Consider the following 12,676-nt stretch of genomic DNA (forward strand, 5'->3'; position numbering starts at 1 on the left):
CCATTTGAATGACTTAAAGGGTTTCCTGATGTAAAACTTTGACTTTGTCATTGGTCGACCAAGGAGTGACCATCTTCTAATCCACAATTCCTCTAAAGCTGCTGAATGGAATTTAATGAAATTTTCACACATTCTTTATCACATGATGCCATTGTGCATCTTCTATTTTATTTTTCAATCTGAATGACTTTTGGTGTTTCCTTTAGGGTTTCTAGGAGGAGAGCAGGGGTATCGCCAAGTGAGCTTTTCTCACAATTTTTCGTGCCTTTTTAGCTCACCTGACCTAGAGGGCCATCTGAGATATTGCCATCACTTGGCATCTGTTATCATTTTCATCGTCATTGTCATTGTTGTTAACTATTTTTCAAAACTCTGACATTACTTGACCAATTAAACCAAACAATATGAAAGTTTCTTAGGGTGTTCTGCAAAGAACGGATTTGGGGATTTTTGATCTGTTGAAAAACATGGCTGACGTTACTAAAAATAGAACATAGGGTCAGACAGAATTTTTTTCACATGGCCACCATTACTAAAAATAGAATAAAGTGGTCAGACAGAAGTTTTTCGCATATATCTCCAAAACCTGTAGGTGCAGCTAAATTCTGAGATGCGTAAAAATATTCAGCATGATGAGATCTGTGGACAAATTTTTGTGTCAATTTGTTAAGTCATGTTGGAGTTATTGCCTTTTTTCCACATTTTTTTCGCTAATTTTATATTATTTTTTTCAAAAATCTTCTCCTCTGACACAACCACCCCAATTAGAACCAAGCTTGGTGTGAATGTGTCTTAGGATGTTCTGCATAGAATTGATTTGGGGATTTTTGATCCGTTGAAAAACATGACTGACATTACTAACAATAAACATAGGGTCAGACAGAAGTTTTTTCACATATCTCCAAAACTGTTAGGTTTAGTCAGATTCTTATGTAGGGTTTAATGTTCAGCAAGATGGGATCTATATGTGGTGAAATCTGCATGTAAATTTTAGCCATGTTGGAGTTATTGCCCTTTTTTGACATTTCTGCTATGTTAATGTTATTACTTTTAAAAAAAAAATTCTCCTCAGAAACTTCTAGACAGAATTTTATGGAAATTGATATTATTGTTCCTTAGGTATGAGCATTAGGAATTTTTATCCAAGGAAAAACATGACTGCTTTTACATAAAAAGAATGTTGCTTGTCAAGAAGAGTGAGCGATTCAGGCTCTTTTGAGCCTCTAGTTCTTGCATGTTGAAAATTTGCACAGTTGTTCTGAATACATTTAGGATGCTCATCTTTTTGGATGTTATACAAAAAAGAAATGTCAGTTTATCGAACATTACACTTAGTTCATTCTATTAATGTTTATTTCTTGTGTACCTTTAGCATTAGTGAATGGATCTGTATAAAATTTGAATGTTTTAATGTTATAAAAAAATTTGTATCGACATTTCATCCAGATCCTTTGATGTGAGTTTGTATGTACATAAAATTATATGGTATCTATTTTTTTACTGGAAACAACAAATTCCATAATTTTACTTCATTAACATTATTTTTGCAAAGACAAATTACTGTATCTTTGTTAACTCTGACAGTTCTGAATAATGTGTAATATTGTATAATAGGTTGAAATTAAAAATGTACAATGACTTGCTTCAGTCATTGTCCAGAGATATATCCTGATTATTAATTGAGATATTATGAACATTGATATTTTCATCCCGGTGTTGTTGGCTCTTCGACATATTCATCATAACCTACTTCCATTATATTGATGTCTTATTTTTTTTATAGATTTATACCTGAAGACATGATATTTGAGCACGAACCAAAAGCAGTGTGTACAGAACTTCCTGTAACATACAAACCATCATTATTCTTTACAACAGCTTTGTGTCAATCTAAGGTAGGTTTTCATAAAAAATATAGCACTATAAGCAAATTCTCTATCAATGATTTGTATACAGAATGTTTCTTTTTACATATGTCTAAACTCAAGGGAACATTCACCTACTGTTAACTGTAAAATGTATGCTGGGAGGGGGATTCCACCAAGGCCACTGTCATCCCAGAACTCTAATTCCTTTCGTGTTTTTCCTCTGGTGACTAATGATGGGAGAAATTATTTTGTTAATGGATTTCCTTATTTATACATAGATAATACAACACACACAAAGTCACAAATCTGCTTTTTATTATTTTATTATTTTAGTTGAGTAAATAGGGATACTTGTTTTTTTTTTTTTTTTAGAAGAAGTCTTTACTGTGCAGTAAGTGTAGAACGTTCAAATGGTTTTTTTGTCTAAATTTTCCTTCTACTTTGATTTTTATTACCAGCAATCTTTAAACCTACAAATGAATGAAAAGAAGTATAATTCAATTGAGCATACATGAATTGAATAAACAAAAACATTTGAGGCATTCATTGATTTGAGATGAATAAATTAACCACTTTATCAAACTAACATGTTACAAAAATAATAGAGGACTGGTAAGTGTAATGTAAAATTTCCATTTAATGTCTTTGGATAGGTTGACCTTACTTGGGATGAAACAGATCATGAAAGATTAAAAGTCACCATGAACCCAACCATAGGGAAAAAAAGCAAGAAAGGAAAGAATGAAGTAAAGGAAGAAGATTTCAAAGCTTACCTTGCTTCTAGTTCTGATGAAGATGATGATAAGAAGTTAGAATATGGTATATATATCTTAATAATTTTATAAAATCGGGGCGAGCTGACAAGTATTTGATTAAATTGGGGCCAGCTGACAAGTGTTTGATAAAATCTGGGCCAGCTGACAAAAGTGTTTGATAAAATCTGGGCCAGCTGACAAAAGTGTTTGATAAAATCGGGGCCAGCTGACAAATGTTTGATTAAATCAGGGCCAGCTGACAAGTGTTTGATAAAATCGGGGCCAGCGGACAAGTTTTTGATTAAATCGGGGCCAGCTGACAAGTGTTTGTTTAAATCAGGGCCAGCTGACAAGTGTTCGATTAAATCGGGGCCAGCTGACAAGTGTTTGATTAAATCGGGGCCAGCTGACAAGTGTTTGATTAAATCGGGGCCAGCTGACAAGTGTTTGATTATGGCTAAGATTATATTTGTAAATACAATCAAAACTAAACTTGATCTTTATGTGAATTTTGTTCAATTATTACATACTCAATTCACAGTGTTAAGGATTTTTTAATGAAGTATTTTCTGTGAAGATCTAAAACTACCTATTTTTTCCCTAAAAGTACTCTCCTAACATAAACTGATACCTACATGTTCTCAGGCCCTGCTGACTTGGGAGGAGAAGACAGTGAATCTGAAGATGAAGAACAGCAGATAAGCAAGTACAAAAACCTGGTACAGAGTATTGCAGAAACAGAGGAGAAAAAGAAGAATCGGGATGTAGAGATGGAAATAACATGGGAACCAGGTTTGAGGAGATTTTACACTTATGAAGGATATCCCATGCTAATAATTATAAACAAAACTACTGCATGGCTGTATGATGTTGTAATTTCTTTTTCGTTTAATTTTAAAAAGAATCTTTGCCCATAAATACTGCATTTATTACTAATTGTGGTAAAAATTCCATAACTGCACTAATGTAATACATATTACATGTATATAGTATTCTTTAATACATAAATTGATTTTGTTGAATGCTCTTCACTACTTTTCCAGGAGAGCAGTAGTAAAAATAACACTCTAGTTAAATTGTAATTTGTAATTCTCAATTTCTTTAGCTTTCTTAACCCTCAGCATATACTAATGTCTTTGCCCTCTGGTTTGTGAGGACTTTGGGTATAGAACATCTGGATATATTATCTCTCCTATTATTAAAGAAGATGACTGCATATGTTAGATGACCTTTATACACTTATTATAAAAACATCACAGACATTGTGATTACATGAATTATTGAGATAGTGGTCACATGACCAACATATGTTTTCTATGAAAAAGAAAAAGAAATTTAAGAAACTTATGATGGACATATTTGGGTTGTCTCTATCTTACCTTTTCTTATGTGTAATATTAACTTTTTTGATGTTTTGTAACCAAAAATTCATTTTTGTTTCACATGTGACAAATGTTGTGAAAGGAAGCCTAAGGTGTAAGCTTTGGCATTGGCATCCACGTAATGGTTTTCGTGTTAAGTTTTCTGATCAGGTCTTTAAACATGAAATACTTGCACTAGGTTGGAATGTACTTGTATTAGCATCACTACTTTGCAGTTCCAAATCTCTTTCATGCAAATGCCCACAGTCACAGTCTATTGAACGAAGTTTTACGTTACTGAAAAAACACTTCATCACAGCTGCATATTAGCAAACAATAAACTATACTTGAAGGATCTGTCCACTGTGATGGTGTTAAATAGTTGTATTGATATTATATATTATCCATAATATATAACATTATCAACAATGTCACTGTCAATCAAGGTTTGAATGACAGTATCCTTGTGTGATAGACAAAGCATGTCTCTGTGAACAGTTTATTTCAATAAAATTAAATAATTTAAACAGGTAAAAAATATATCACACCCAAGTTAAAAACTACCAAATGTCAACTCAGTAAATTTAATGTGGTAAGATTTTAAAATGTATCCTACTTGAGAAAGCCTTCTTAGAGAATCTAAATTTAAACCTTCAAAATGTGTTGGTCTTGCATTGTGTATACCCCTCCAGTTTGGTGAGGAGACTATTTTTTTTTGCCGTTTTTCTGTTCTTCACAACTCCTCAGAATTTACTGCACCCCTTTTGAACTTTCATGTTTTTGTAGCATAAACAGTCTTTGAATTCTTTATTTTCTTTTTTTGAAGTGGCATAACTTACTATGTGGTATTGTGTATTATTAAAATTTTCTATTTTAAGGATTAAAAGAAACAGCTGAGAAAGCTGTTAAGAAGAAAGGAAAAGAAAAAGACATGACAGTTTGGGAAAAGTTTTTAGAGAAAAAGAAAGATAAGAAACAGAAAAAGAAAGAACAAAAACAGAAAATAGACCAGGATGACCTTATTGAAACCAGGGAAGGTTTATTGGTATGTTCATTTTTTATGTCAATATTCCACTCACAATTCATTCCAGAAGTAATGCAATACTAAACATTTAAATGAAGCTTAGCTCTGGTTCCAAAATTCAAATCTCTGCTAGAAAAATATGCAAGAAAAAAATGATAAGTTCCCTAAATACTACATGTACCAACCAATAACTGATTTTCTATCATACACCATGAAAAAGCAACCAGTATTACAAGCACTGACAAGCACTACACGGCACCACATCTAAATGACAAGCTCTCTACCAAATCAGACTTCAATGACAAGCACTCGACCACATAACTCTGTAATGAGAAGCAATACACTTCATTCCATTATTTCAAGTACCAAAAATCTCATGCCTTTTCTCTTATTTCAGTCCGACTCTGACAAGGCTGCCTTCAGTGATGATGAAGTTCCAGATGATATTAAATCAGATCCTTTTTTTCAACAACAGTTTTCTGATGATACAAGACAAAGAAAGAAGAAGAAAGGTTTATTTAAATTTTTTTGGGGGGTCTATTTTGGTATTAGTATAGCTATTTTTTATGACAGCATAAAATGTCATTTTATGTTATGATGCTGTCCTGGTTATGATTGTCATTTAGTTTTTCTGCAGTGTAAATTTCTATGCTGTTGCAATACAAGGTTCCACAAAAGTCAGGGTTAGATTTATTTTTGGGTTATGACTTCAACTGTTGAGGTTATAAATGCCAAAAAAAAAAGAAAACAAAGAACATTTCTAGGTTCCACACCATAGCTTGAGTAATAGCATATGAATCTGATAATATATCAAAAGGTTCCATACCACAAAAGTCAGATTATTTTAGGGGTCAAGACCATAGGCATGTGGGAGTAACTAGTCAATAAGAGTCTATAAACTAATATTTTTCTGCTTTCTGCCAAAACCTGAGTGTACCACAAGGGTTGAAGAAGGTACTTATAAGGCCGAGATTAATTTTGATTATGTCCATGCTTGCCCCAACTGTTCAACCTCTATTGCCATATCAAGCTGCATTCTATGAAAAAAGGTTTCTAATATATACCCCATATTACAGGGTTAATCTCATATTGAATAGCCTTTTGGAATTTCTTCCATTTGTGGTAGTATGTTCATCTCAATTGGGAGGTTGGGGATTCAATAAATCATTACATTGACTTTTAAGTTGGTCATCAATGCTTCTCCAACAAGTATGTGGCATAAAGGAGATAGACTGTAATGAATGGTTGAAATTAGATTAATGTGACTGAGTGGTATGACAAGCCTACTTTCTGCTTCTGTGAGCTAGAATGTTAAAAATCCAGCTGAACATGTCAGACTAGAATAAAACAGGGTCTGTTCTATTGATAAAATGCTCTCATCCTGAAATGCATCAAATATCTGCTATTAGACTTTTAATTACAATCAATCAATCAACCCTGTTCAGTAGTTACTATTTCTCTGTACTCTCCTTAAGATATTTTACAGATTATTTGTATTTGAACATAATAGAACAAGAAAAAAAATTTCCATAAAATATGGATGGCCCTGTTATCTTAAAAAGGAACATTAAGCATGAGATGGATATGGCAATAAGTTCATTCACAATAATATAAATTTACTCAATTTTGTTTCAAATCATTGTCATGAATGGTTGCCAAGTTTGATGCAAAACCCCAAAAAATAAAATCTTAGTCAAACACGAGTTGATTTATGACCAAGCTGAAATGTAACACTGTTATTTTACCAGGCTATTACTTGATTAAAAGTTAAAATATATAAGTTATCTTATACAAATCTTAACTATATAATTTATGGTTAGCATTAACTTCAAGAAATTTACTACAGTAAAAATCGATTATAGCAAACATGCAAACAACAAATTTATGTTTACAATGAATTTTCAAAAAAATCCCTGGCCAAAGTTAATATCATTTAGAAGAATTCACTTTTTCTGATACATTGAAATTTATATTGATCCCGGTTATTAAAAGTGACATATTGATCATCCATTATAATGAGTTTAAAATGTGCAGAGGAACAGATTGTTTTACACATGTTAAAAGGACGAAATGTGTAATTAATTAAACAGTATTTTATTAACAATAAAATCTAATCACAACACAAAGTATGGATTTCAGCTGTCATTAGCATCTGATTCATCGCCTGATAAAACTTATATCAGTTTATGATTGTAATGATGATGACATACCCTTACCGAACCTTCTCAATGTTCATTTTAAGGATTTGAATAGGTTTTGGTGAAATGTTCAGCCTAATGGCAGCAAGCGCCTTTCTGTTTCTCATAGTTGTCTCAATTCATTTTAGATTTGAAACATAGAAAATTTGATGACCATGTACTCTAGTGCAGCTGTTTATATATTTTTTGTAGGTAAAAAGAAAACCAGCATAAAAAATATGGAAGAAAATCCTGCGGAAACAGCAAAGAATGAGGTATAAATATATTAATTTAGATTATAAGGATGACTATGAACCATAGCTTTATAATGGGCTTCTGTACTGATAAGTGAAAGTTATTCTAATTTTGTCAGTGATTGAATGTGGTATATTTGTATCACCATGTTTTCAGCTGTGAATATTCCAGATTATTACTACGGTATTGATAAATATAGGTATTTGTCTCTCTCTTATGAAGCTTCTGGCTTTCCTTATAGGCTAGTTTGTCTTTGCTGATGATGGACGAGGAACATGAAGATGATAAAAAGCACTATAGTTTGAAGAAATTAGTTCAGGATGAACCATCAAAGAAAAGGAAAAAGAAGAAAAGGGAAACAGATGAACCAAAATGTGAAAGTTTCCAGGTAAAATGTGTCATAAATCTGAACAAATACTCAGATATTCTTTTCACTGGTAAACTCCAAGGCCTGCATTCAGTATTTTTAAGGAGGTTTTGAAGGGGTGTTATTTTGACAAATTTTTCTCAACTTAAACAGTGTTTTAAGCAATTTTTAGTTGTAGGTTTTTATAAAGTAATAATTTCACCATACTCGAGTTCTTATCTAGAATTCTAATTTTTAGCTTTAGGTTTTTATAAAGTGATAATTTCACCATACTTGAGTTCTTATCTAGATCCTAAGCAGATTTTTACTTTGACCGTGCAGAAATTTCTGTTTATTGTTACAAAAAGTATTTAGCCATAGAATCTGGCTACATTTTTTTACCTCCTGTAATCTTTGAGATTTTTTATGTTACAGTATTTTATAAGCTTATTTAGTTTTTGTTTTAAAAGTGAGGAAATGGTGGTACATATTTCTGTATGGGGTCTAGAGTTCATAAATTTACATCTATAAAACAAGCTAACATATTAAATGAGGACTCATTGATTAGGGTCACTTGCTTTATCATACATTGATTAGGGTCACTTGGTGTATCATACATTGATTAGGGTCACTTGGTGTATCATACATTGAGATGTTTTACATCAATTCTTTAAAACTACTTGGCCACATGGGATGAAATATTTGTTATTTAGTTCTTTTTCCTTGCTCAATATGTTGGTTGTCAAAAATTGAAAGAAGAAAGAATTGAAAAATGTACTTAGGTTGCTATAGAAACTGCTGTATATTGAGCAGAAATTATTGTCAGCAATTTACTAGAATAATTCTATAACTAGAACATTTATAAATATTATCTTAAAATGTCATTAAAAATGAAAAAAATACTAAAATTTTATTTATTCTTTACTTACATTTAAAAATGAAATAGATTAACAACATTTTATTGTGGAAAAATCATAAATTAAACTGAAAATAAAAATTAAAACCAACTTCTAAACAGCTTCATTGTAATTGATTAATTTCCAATATATATATACTGTATTACATATTTCTGAAATAAAAAATGTGGGGTAAATCACTGTTTCTTTTTAAATAATTTAATCGTTTAAAAAGGTAGTCAAATTGAAAAGTTATCAACTTTCAGATTTTTTACATTTATATTAGTAAAAAACGATAATTTAACGACAAATTTTGAAATCTGAAATTTGACTATTTTTGCCAGAAATAATGAAAAGTGGTTACCATATCAACCAAGTATATATGCAATGATTTTAATTCGTTTTTGTGTTTCTTTGATGGAACTTAACATATGTGCAAAAAATAAATAAATTCTAAATCAATGTGTGCCATGCCTTTGTTCTAATATGTTGGTTCTTACAGAGAGTTGGTGTTAAAATATTTAATCACAAGAACTTCTGTCACACAAGAAGCTTGAGTAAGATATTTGAAGATAAGCTCAATTTAAATATAAACAGATCATTTGATAGTTTATGTACAGCTTACACGTCAAAAAGTTATTCTTTGAAACCATATTTGATTCTGTAGAAAGCTACATGTTAAAAAATGTCTATAACTTGTGTAGTTGAAAAGCTACAGCAGGTTTCTACATTAGCCTTTTGTATAGATACACTTTCACTTCAACACTTATTAACTTCATTTCTTTCCAGAAAAATGCAGGATAAAAATAATAGGAAATTTTTGTGTATTAAAACTAGTAAATTTGATTCAAAATATATTGATTCTATTATTGATTCTTTGAATTTTTTTACTGAATATTGAAAAAAATTAAATTTGAGATGAGACAAAAATATAAGGTTGCAGAAAACATTTATCTGTTTATGTATTATTGATGAACTGCAAGGACAAATTTAATTTGTACATAAATCTTTTATGAACATTCCTTTTCAAAAAAGATTTATGTTACATATTGTTTAGATAGAGAACTATGCACTTTCCTTCAAGTATGAAACAGTTTCAAAGTCATATGGGGAAATGTAGAATTGGTACACTTAAAAGCATGCAAGCTGAATCGTGGGTTATGAAATTAACATTTTGTGACAAAGAATCCTTGAAGAACATACATTGTGTCTTATTTGCTCACCTGGCCGTAAACCATGTGAATTATTGCCATCACTGGGCATCCGTTGTTGTCATTAACAATTTCTTCCAACATCTTCTCCTCTGAAACTACTGAATAGATTTGTATGAAACTTATAATGACTGTTCCTTAGAGTTTCTTGCACAAATGAAGGCTTGGATTTTTGATTGGTTAAAAAACATGGCACTGTTACTAAAAATAGAACATAGGGGTCAAACAGCAGATTTTTGTATATATCTCCAAATCGGTTTGGTTTGGCCAATATCTTTCAGTTGCTGAAATATCCTTATTATATGGCCTACAAAAGTCTTCAGGGATCAAAGTTGTCAGGCAACTCCATGGAAGGGTTATTGCCCTTGAGAGGTGAAAAATGACTTTTTTTTTTTTTACAGTTTTCAGCCTATATCTTGAAAACAATGATAGATAGAATAAGACTTTCAATTGCTGAAATGATTCTTATTATAAAGCCTACAAAAGTCTCCAGGGATCAAAGTTGTCAGATGACTCCATATAAGAGTTATTGCCCTTGAAAGGCAAAAAATTACGTTTTTTATATGCTCGTCTAAGATGGGATGTTTTATGGTATACTGTTGTGCGTTTGTCCTCCACACTTTGGACAATAACTTAAAAACGCTTTCACAAACTTTTATGAAATGGTGAATTGTTCAAATTTCTTGACGTAAGCTCCCTTTCAATTTTTTTTAATTTCAGATTATTCATTTCCGTGTTATGAATCTTTTACATAAAAAAGGGGGATTTTCAAGTTTTCTGACAATAAATTAAAATGGTTTTCACCTACTTTTATGAAACTTTGGTGCATTGTTCATATCTATTGATGTAAGCTCCCTTTCGATTTTTATAAATTCCAGATTTTTCGTTTCCGTGTTATGAATTTTTAAACTTAAAAAAAGGGGGATCTTTAAGTTTTCGCACACTAACTCAAAAACTTTTTCCTTAACTTTTATGAAACTTTGGTGAATTATTCATATCTATAGACATAAGCTCCCTTTCAATCTTTATAAATTTCAGATTTTTTGTTTCCAGGTTATGAATTTTATACATAGAAAAAAGGGAGATTTTCAAGTTTTCACACAATTACTCAAAAACACTTACCCTAACTTTCATGAAACTTCGGTGAATTGTTCATATTTATTGAGGTAAGCTCCCTTCCCATTCAAATATTATGTTTCCATGTTATGAAGTTTTATGGCCAAAGAAATTTTATTCATTGAATAATTGTTTAAAACAGGCCATTTGTTATGATGATTGACTAATAAATATAAAAGGTACTTGGTAACCTAGTCAGAAAAGTGTGTTATAAACAAGATAGAAATGTATGGGTGAAAAATCAAGACAACTAATTTGTTAAACTTGAGGTAGCCTTGGTAGTGCCAAATTTTTTGTGCATTTTTTATTTACTTTTTTGTTTAGGGGGGAGGGTATTTGACAGGACTCACAGTATTTCTAGTTAAAAGGCCAAAATTTAACCAGGTTATCGATTCAGGCTCCTGGGAACTTCTTTTTTTTGTGTAGTTGTTGGTGTAAATATACAATGTAGGTCAACTAGTGGTGTTGCCTATTAATTTCTATTTGATTGTCAAACTGACCAGTTCTGGTTTCAGGGACAATTCATCTAATAATCAGTTAATAGCAACATTGGACGACTTATCCTAACCAAACCTATCCTCTGAACTTATCCATGCAACTTACTAAAACAATTTTAGTTGTAAATGAACCTTAAAGGAAATGAACCCTAGAAATAAATTCTTCAATCTAGTCATGGTACATGTTGGTACTGATTTATTTTTACCATTTATGTAAACATGTTCAATATTTTTTAGATTGACACTGCTGATCCTAGATTTGAGGCTTTATATACATCTCATATGTACAACATAGACCCATCAGCACCAGAGTTTAAAAAGACAAAGGGAATGAAAGACATTGTTGATGCCAAACAAGAGTATAGACAGAAAGATCTGAAGAGAAAGTTATCGGAAGTGACAGCATCATCTAAGATTGTAAAAAATGAACAGACAGTGAAAGATAATTCATTACAAAAACTGGTAGAATCTGTCAAAACAAAAACAAAACACTTCAAAAACAAAAGGTGATAACAAAACAGCTTGTGATTGAATTGAATAATTGTGATTTAATGGTGTTAGATATAATTATCAATTATGGACTTTTATCAAATCCATGCATTGTATATGGATGCGTTAAAATTATATTGACAGAGAACTAAGTTGGAATTCAGTATATATATACTGGCCCATTTATAATGTAATGAGTAAGAAAAAAGGCTGTAATTTATGTATAACAGATGGAAAAAGTGCATTTTGGAAATGATATTGAATTTTGTGTAGTTCAGATTGGGTATGTCATTTTCACCCAAATTTCAATCAAGACAAAGCATTTTGTAATTCTAGTTGGGAAATCAGCTGCCATGGCAATGTTGACTTTTGATCGTCTCAAAACTTCAAATCTTGTTCAACATGTTAAACTCTACCACTATTAAATTTCAAGCTCCTGAACAGTTATCTATTTTTAGAAACATAGTGTCAATATATATAAAGAGTAATCAAGGAAACCAAGGTCAATAACCAAGTAATCAAAAGAATGTAATCCAGGGACAAAGACCAGACATGGAAAACAGACATATGCAACAAAGAACACAAAGTAACTAAAATAATATATACAAAGTTACAAAAGCAAATGAGCAACTCAGACTCCACTAAAAACTGGGAGCATGGACCAGGTGCACTGGTAGGGTA

The 12,676-nt window shown here is 31.3% G+C and overlaps 1 protein-coding gene across 2 annotated transcripts in view; it reads left to right on the forward strand.

Annotated features, from left to right (window-relative positions):
- Positions 1-12,436, forward strand: part of LOC148623618 (ESF1 homolog) — a 29,461-nt gene extending 17,025 nt beyond the window's left edge. For both annotated transcript variants that reach the window (XM_088565561.1, XM_088565562.1), the window contains exons 8-15: positions 1,784-1,895; positions 2,522-2,687; positions 3,269-3,415; positions 4,863-5,029; positions 5,406-5,520; positions 7,399-7,460; positions 7,682-7,828; positions 11,744-12,436. In XM_088565561.1, coding sequence (XP_088421687.1) covers positions 1,784-1,895; positions 2,522-2,687; positions 3,269-3,415; positions 4,863-5,029; positions 5,406-5,520; positions 7,399-7,460; positions 7,682-7,828; positions 11,744-12,016 — 1,189 coding nt within the window. In that variant the 3' untranslated portion in view covers positions 12,017-12,436. The remainder of the gene's footprint in view (positions 1-1,783; positions 1,896-2,521; positions 2,688-3,268; positions 3,416-4,862; positions 5,030-5,405; positions 5,521-7,398; positions 7,461-7,681; positions 7,829-11,743) is intronic.
- Positions 12,437-12,676: the final 240 nt, after the last annotated feature.

The sequence above is a fragment of the Perna viridis genome, chromosome 2 (genome assembly GCF_037379345.1).
Source record: "Perna viridis isolate PV_CMFRI_1.1 ecotype Kerala chromosome 2, ASM3737934v1, whole genome shotgun sequence".
In the NCBI taxonomy this organism is placed as follows: Eukaryota; Metazoa; Mollusca; class Bivalvia; order Mytilida; family Mytilidae; genus Perna; species Perna viridis.